General features: G+C 36.6%; 1 protein-coding gene across 1 annotated transcript in view; it reads right to left on the bottom strand.

Moving 5' to 3' along the window:
• Positions 1-1431: 1431 nt before the first annotated feature.
• Positions 1432-8400, bottom strand: part of nr1i2 (nuclear receptor subfamily 1, group I, member 2) — a 66348-nt gene continuing 59379 nt past the window's right edge. Inside the window, exon 10 of the mRNA XM_088914617.1 lies at positions 1432-8312. Within this exon, the coding sequence (XP_088770743.1) occupies positions 8168-8312 (145 nt within the window). The 3' untranslated portion in view covers positions 1432-8167. The remainder of the gene's footprint in view (positions 8313-8400) is intronic.

Below are 8400 nucleotides of genomic sequence, written 5' to 3'. Positions count from 1 at the left end.
CAGGGAGTTTGACCACTGAAGACTAAATTGTTGTTAGAAATGTTGTTCTTGATGAGAAATGAATTTGAATAGGCTGCACTGAGTGTGCAGTGTTTGTTGTATGCCACAGAAAGGGTTATTTTCTGATTTCTCTCTCTGACCCATGCACTGAATGCGGCGTCCTGGTGCCATGAGGAAAATGTAAAAAATATATAAAAAAACTCATATGTAGCACTTTCTATGTACTTTATCTCCTACATAGGAGTTTATAAACACTTAATTAGGACTTTTTATTTGCTACTTTTTATCTCTGATAAAATGATTTTGTGTTATGTACAGTACCTCACATGGAAGTGGTTGTGTTTTAAACTTGGACTCAACACTTTGCCTACAATTCATGGAATACTGATTAGTATGAGAACATTAAATGAACCTTGAAACATTTAAATTTATCTTGCAGGAAAAACATTTCAGACATTGTGGATTTGATGTTATATGGTTCCTTATATGATCATATTTAAAAGAAAATAAGCTGCCAGAAATTAAAAGCTGAGATCTATATGCATAATGACACCGGAGGCCCACAGCAGTATCTTCTGTACAATGACAAGGAGAGTTACAGCAGACTTTTAAAAAGTTAGGGTGAGCACATTGATGAAAGTCTGATTATATTTGATGCTACAGTACGTAACATTTTAACCTGTCTACATCTTTTGTATTTAGAATTTTGCTGAATTGATTATTTTATCATCTGATTTGCTACCTAAACTGGAATACATACAGTAGATTTTATTGTGCTACATTTACTTCATCATTGGGCATACAGTATTTACTTCCACAATGTGGTGCATAGAGTACATTCTGTAAGTATGATTGCTAAGACTGAGCAAACAGATATTCCTGAGATTTCTGGTGGGGAAAAAAAAGAAGGAACATTTTTTTAATTTAAAAAATAGTAATATCATATTACATAAATACTATACGCTACTTGCTATAACTACAATGGTTAAAAGTTTCCTGCTGGGTTTTTATGACCTATTATAATGACTTACATTTTACCTAGGCTCTACTGTAGGCTGTTATGCAAGTGATATGAAAACTCATTGATAATTAGAGGAAATGGATTTATATGACTTCCCAAACTGTTTCTTTTTTTATTGTGCTTGATTCAAACCCTCAAGGTCCATACATAACTTCAACAATTCTGCTGCACAAGAACAGCTTCAAGGCAACAGTTTTATACTTTAAACAGTGTAGAGTTATTGCAATAAGTGACTAGGAAGTGTCTATTTCAAATAAGTTTAGATAAAAGTGTTTAACACCTGGCAGTGTAAACACTTCCAGCTTCAAAGCAAAGGGGATTTTTGCTGAGATGTGTTTACCTTGGTTTGCCTTATGTTCTGGGTAAATGAAGTGTCAATCAACAGTCAAGAAAGACACCATACAGGATCAGATCAAGACATCTTTTTTTTCACCAAAGATTTACAGTACATTCCTCTAACTATACCAATCACTCATGTATTCTTGGAAAAATCCTTACAAGTTGGGGGTTATGATTAATTATTTAGGTTATTGGCTATTCCAGTCAGACAATGCCTATTATTCACCATTTTCAAAAGCCCCATATTTATAAAGCAAACAATTAGAATACTCGGAGCCATTTATTTGAAATCCGGTTTCTCACTAATTCATATTTCTCAGGTTTTTCACAGGAAATGTTGACCCACCCAGCTAAAACTTATCTGGAATCTCTACTTCAAGTGAGCTTTCAAAATATTTCAAAAGATTAACACGCATACACAGTATGTTAAAGTATTTACTAATCTAAAACGAATTGATAAATACAGTAGCAATGTTCTTGAACTCGCCTGTATCATCAACTTTATTTGATTGAAAGGCAGTCTTTGTTATAAAATTATTCAACAACAGAACAGTTAAGATCACAGTCAAAGATTTTATTAGTCCACAATTCAATGTTGTGCTTTGTATATCTCTAAACACACTGTCTTACACTGTACATGAGCTATTGAGATATCTCAGAGTTGCCTTAGAATTAGAATTATTTTGTGCTCTTTCCCATTTCTACATACTGTACAGTAGGTAATGCATCTTTCACTAGATGTTTCTTGGAATTGTGTAAAATTGGGTCGGACGTAGAAAAATCTTTTAATTTGTAACCAACCATTTTAATTAAAATAATTTGTTTAATCACTTTGTTGAAAATGAAGGAGTGCCTTCAATGCACTCTTCACAGATGTAGAATTCACACATACAGTATATATCTCAAAAATAGATCTCAGTTTATCCCTTTCTCAGTATAATAAACATTACAGAGTAATTTCAATCCTCTTTCAAATAAATGGAAAATGATACATTTGAAGGCCATATTTTACCATTGTATTGTTACATAGTGCAGCATCACAAAAGAAGGGAGTAAGAGACCAAACCATTTTTAATATGCCTCTTAATACCCTAGCAAATTTTATTTAGAAATGTCTGTAAAATTTCCATCTGCAATACTACCTTAAACATCAAAAAGAATAAACAGGTGGTAACATTTCCTTTTAATTCCCCTAAAGGAGTCAATCACATTTCTAAGACGATAAAATAAGATGTTACAGCTGGCAACACCCCACTCAAGTTCAATTAGAACAATACATGCACACAGCAGAACAGGTCTATAGCAGTCTAACTGGGAGGTCAGAGGAATAATTCATAAATTATTTTGGAAGAAAGGGCCAATTGAAAACAGACTGTTGATAATATGGGAGAGATCTCTAAAATGCCCCGTGTAATGCTGTATGTGGGTTGCACATAACTATTTCTCCTTTCTATTTTCCTCAGTTAAAACCCTGCCCCCACCACAATCACAAATTTACTCAGAAATTCACAAACAGCATAGTCAACATTAACACAAAAACACCTTACTGTACTTGGTCACAGACATGGTAAAATATATTTAAACTTAAATTGTCTAAACAATATTGTGAAATTGCACTACTCAATGTTGCCCCTCCACTGTTACTGACTTCAGTCTTGCCAGTTTTGCTTAATGTAAAATTTTTGAGATTAAGATGTAAAACCATCTGGTGGTTTTAAAACCCTTCGTGCATTAAAGTATTAAACATTGTTGGGTACCATTTCTGCTAATGACAGAGAATCCTAATTAACAAGAAAGTTTTAAAGTGGTTTATCTGTGTCAAAGGGATATTTCAAGACCAAGTTGTTCTCAACTGCAATTTCTTCACTGTCTATTCTTAAAGATAAAGCTTCATAACACAAAAAAACTCTTTGCTTACTTTTTATTTCAAGATAACATTCAACCTTGAAATTACTGTATCATAGCAACATGTTAAAGATTCAACAGTGCATGTAGCCTATTTTCTTTTTGTATTAAAGACAGATCCAAAAGCACAAAACTGAAGGATGTGTTGACCTGAGTTACTTAATTTTACAAAAATAAATAAAATTAACCATGTATCTATGCACATATCTTTTTTAACTCTGTAATGGATTGTCACCGCTTTATCCTGAACTATAAACTATAAAAATAAAATATTTAAACATTGACCTAGCAAAGTAATTAATTTGAATGCCTAGATTAGGTGATTAGATGCAACTGCATACAGTACATTTCAATGCCCCAATTTTCTTAGGTGTTTAGCTTTCAGCCCACTGTACGCGGTTTGCCAAGCTTAATGAAGTTTCAAAGTAAATTTTAATCTCCCTGATAAAGCCACTGGTTGCCTATACCCAGTTGATGAAGTTGTCTGATGTCTGGTTATTATAATTACAGTAAGTATAAAATCAAAACAGACAAAAATGGGCATTACATCAATTATATCATACAGATAGCAGGGACGTCTTGAAAACCTTTTAAATACATACAGCAGTTCAAATAAATACAAAAATGTTTCAGTTTTTAGACGACATTTAGATGATAACAGTACATGAAAGAATGCTCAATCAAAAGTAATCAACAAAGATTAAAGCAAAGTAATAATAAAATGACTTGCATTAAATTCACTTACAATACAATATGTACAATATTCTCCATATTGAATTTAATACCTACAGAAATATGCACAGTTTTACTTCTCAGACAGTACTGAACAGGTGTATTGATCCTGCTCATATTAAATGGGCCAGTACTGAAACTCAACCTGTTTTTTTCTGTGGCTTCACACCCAAACAACAGAACAGAACTCAGGCTCACTTACTATTCAGGACACTCTCAGACAGCAATTGTTTGCAGCAGGAATCTTCAGCCATTCCTGAGGGTTAATGTCAGGCAGCCAGAATAGCTCTCTTGAAATCCTCACCTCATTCTGTGCTGGTATTGTTTAGAAAAGACATGAAGGCCCTGTGTGCCTTCAACAGTTGATGTCGTTCAAAGATAATGGAATGTTTTAATTTTAACACATAATGTCCCTGTGGCAGAGATGTTGGATGTCACAAATTGGTTAGATCTGCTTTACTATGATTGGTTTACATCAGCAACATTGTAGAAAGACAACACTCTTAACCTTAGAGCTATTTACTCTATCCTCTTCTTACAGTAAGTTACACATATCAAAACAACCTTTTGCATAACTTCAATATTATGCCTGGATTTTTCCATATAAAAATGTAAAACTCTTTATATCTAAACATATTCAAAACACATAATGTTCATGTTTAAGGCATGTCCCTGATATTCTGTCCTTGCACACAGTCAAAAGAAAACCAGACTGTAATGAGCACCCCACAGTAGGGTCATTACCTGCTTGACTGAGCAATTTCATCTCTGCAAATATATCCATTCATTATTCCTTCTCTAATTTGGAAGCAAAGCTTGCATATAACAAGGGTTGCATGGCATTGCACTGAAATTGCACTGAAGGGATAAAATTGTGTAATTACAGTCATGCTTGAAAGTTTGTGAACCCATTGCATAATTTGCATATAAACACAAAATGCATATTTAATCAGAATTTGTCACTTCCCTAATTGGAATAAAGTATAATAATTCACCAATAGTATACAGAAATTGAGCAGTAACCCTTAGTTCTCTGACCTACATCAAGGTAAAGCAGGATCAGGTGGGTCAATGTCAGAGTGTTAACCAATTAACCAGGATAACCAATGAAATTGAAGATCTGAAATTATGTTAGGGAAGAGCAAACATAAATAATTGCAAGAAAGCAGGTCAGTTATTCTTTTTTCAAGTCTAGCATCATGCCTCAAACTAAGGAAACATCAGCAGAACTGGGGAAAAAAGATTTCCTCAGATTTGGACTCCACAAATCCACTGTTGAGCAAAGAGTATACAAGTGGAGGGCATTTAAAACAATGGCAACCGTGCCAAGAAGTGGACGTCCTCCTACAATTTCACCCAGGGTCACAAGGAGAATGATAAAAGAGGTAAAAGGTAATCCTAAAATAACATCCAGAGATCTACAAGCCTCCCTAGCTGCCTCTGGAGTAGTGGTGCATAGACCAACAATAAGAAGAACCCTGAACTGAAATGCCATCTATGGAAGGGTGGACAGGATGAAGCCTCTTCTGTCAAAAAAGATCAAAGCTGTATGTCTGAAGTTTGCCAGAGATCACCTGGACAAGCTTGAAGAGTTCTGGAAGTCTGTTCTCTGGACAGATGAGTCCAAAATTGATCCTGTCAAGCATGGTGGTGGGAGTGTCCTTGTATGGGGCTCTGGCCCTGGGCAACTTGACATCATTGAGGCAATACTGAATTCTGAGAAATATCAATGAATTCTTGAGAAGAATGTCAGGCCATCAGTTCAAAAACTCAAGCTGGGCACAAAGTGGATGTTTCAACAAGACAATGATCCTAAACATTCAAGTCCACTAAAGAATGGCTTAGGAAGAAGAGGTTCTGTGTCCTGGAATGGCCAAGCCAAAGCCCTGAATCTTATTGAAATGCTGTGCCAGGACCTGAAGAGGGCTGTTCATGCAAAACCTACAAACCTCACAGAGCTGGTGGAGTTTTGTAAAGAGGAGTGGGAAAAAATCCCTCCAGCAAGAGAGTGATAATTGGTTATAGGAGGCAACTGTGTGAAGTTATTGCTGCTAAAGGAGGTGCCACAAGTTCATTTACTTTTGCACACAAGAATATCTGGTGATTTGTTAAATATCACAGTCTAATAATCTATGTGTTCAAATCCCTTTTTATGTGTGGGAAGTCTTTATTTAGGATATTAATTCTATATATTCATTAAGAGTTCAGGTTCATATAATATCTCTATAATATCTAAAATAATGACCACCTTGAAGGGTTCACAGACTTTCAAGCATGACTGTACATGTAATGAAGGTTCTGCAGTGGCTCAGCTAGTATACTGTAGGTGTATAGTCATCTGGAGTTGAGTCCTGTAGTCCAGACCCTCCCAGTGTGAGGTTGGGCTCTGTCATCAGCTGGCACAGCTGGCAAAGTATGAGTAGGGTGTGGTGGACGTGAGCCAGAGAGGTCACACCATGGTGAGCTGGCACTGCTTTCAATGAATCAGAGGTGGCCTCCTCTTGAGGCTGTTTCTCCTATAAGGCACTGCTGAGCTCACAGTGTGTAGAACAGCCAGTGGCCTTTACAGGCACACATTTTAGAAGGACATCACTATGCTATACACCAATAGATTGTGTTCTTTTTTGGGGAGGGAACTTTTGAACATACTGCAGGTTCATGCATAAGCAATTACTTAGGAACTTCCTAATATTGCTTCCATTTGAATTTTTATAGTACTGTATATTGTATTATGTGTGCACTGCTTTTTGACATGGTCCATAGAACATATGGAAATCATCACCACATGCTCATGTGCTTTAAAAATACATATAGTTATTAACATATAATATAAAAAAAGAAAATATTTAATAGTGCAATGGCCCAATGCTACTGCCAGCATCTACCCTATTTGTGATGACTGCCTGAATTGGATTGATTCTTGTCTGTGCAGAAGAACAAGAGGAAAGAGACACCACAATTTTATGGGCCAATCAGTCAGTAAGCTGAATGCCAGGGGGGGGAGTCACTGCATTCTGTCTATTAATTACACAGGAGCCCTGATTCACTTTTTGACAGATAAACACAAAACCTGAAATCTGCCTACACATCAATAATGCAAGGAACACTTCAGTGAGGAGGCCATGAACTCCAAGGCGAGGCTCATCATTTCCAAGCCTGTGGTGGACTACCACATGTCCATATCAATAATTTGTAGAATATATTTGTAAAAACGACTCTTCAAAAGAATCTGAATTTTCTTCTAGTATGTGTATATATTTTCCTTGTGCACATGTGGACACTAAAACAATAAAAGTAGAAAGAAAACTTTTCAGCACCTACTCAGGTGTCACAATGTGTGTTTTTCTGCTTTTACTCTTCAGTGTAGAATCAACCTTAACTTGTTCCTTTGCAGCCATGTTGACATAGTTCCCTGCTTAAGCCTCCCAAGAAAATATATTAGTTTTTAAAAAGATCTGTTAAAAGTAAGGGAACATAAAATGTCAGTCTTATGCCAGCCCATGACTAAATTGGGCCAATTTACAAAAACAACAAAAAAAACACATACTGTAATAGAGCAAGACTGCCACACAAGTCACCTGCTTTGTTCTGTGAAGAGGCCTTTGAGGTGTGGAAACACCTCAGGACTTTCTCAGCTTCAAGAGGCTTGCTTCTGTGACTCATGCCAATTGTCTGGGCCCCTGCCACCTTGAGAGAAGACTAAGGAGCTTTATTAATTCCTTGCTGTGAAAAGAAAGACAAGCCCCAGTCCTCTGGTGTCTAAACAATGGACATTCATCATAATTCACACATAATGTTTGTTGAACTGGCAGGGAAATTAATTTTAAGGAGATTTCAACCTCTTCAGGAAGAACTGTTCAAGAAAATAAATAGAAGTACATGGCGAAAAACATATTTCTTTACATTGTGCACATAGCAGCAGAGCTCTGGGACAAACCCACTCTTCTTTGCTTTTTCTTGCTTGGACCCTTTGTGCTTTCAAAGGAAAAAGGCAGATCGCATTTGGAGTGGTGATTTAGGGGAGTTGTAAACTTTGTGGCGTAAGGACAGGACATGAGCAGTGATTTAGAGATGCTTCAGAAGCAGCCCCTAAGTATGCCCACTCTTCATCTGTGTTGAGCTTTAACACCCTCTTATACTGAGGTTCTCCTGTCAAAGTGCTACATAGCTTCACTCAGGATTGTTGCTAAACACCTCCATCATGAGAGGTGTGACGTCTGGCTGGATGTCCTGGATCTGCAGCACCTGCCTGGTGTACTCTTCATTCATTGTACGCAGCTCCGTCAGACAGGCAATTATCTTTGGGAACAACAGGCTGAAATAGGAAAAGAAAAAGATGGTCTTCACAGTTACGTACAGAAAACAGGTGGCATAGTGGCGCATTGGTCAGCTTTGCTGCCTTG

Source organism: Atractosteus spatula, chromosome 4 (assembly GCF_055471065.1).
Source record: "Atractosteus spatula isolate fAtrSpa1 chromosome 4, fAtrSpa1.hap1, whole genome shotgun sequence".
In the NCBI taxonomy this organism is placed as follows: Eukaryota; Metazoa; Chordata; class Actinopteri; order Semionotiformes; family Lepisosteidae; genus Atractosteus; species Atractosteus spatula.
The sequence above is the reverse complement of the archived record's forward strand: the minus strand, read 5'-3'. Positions and strand labels throughout refer to the sequence as shown.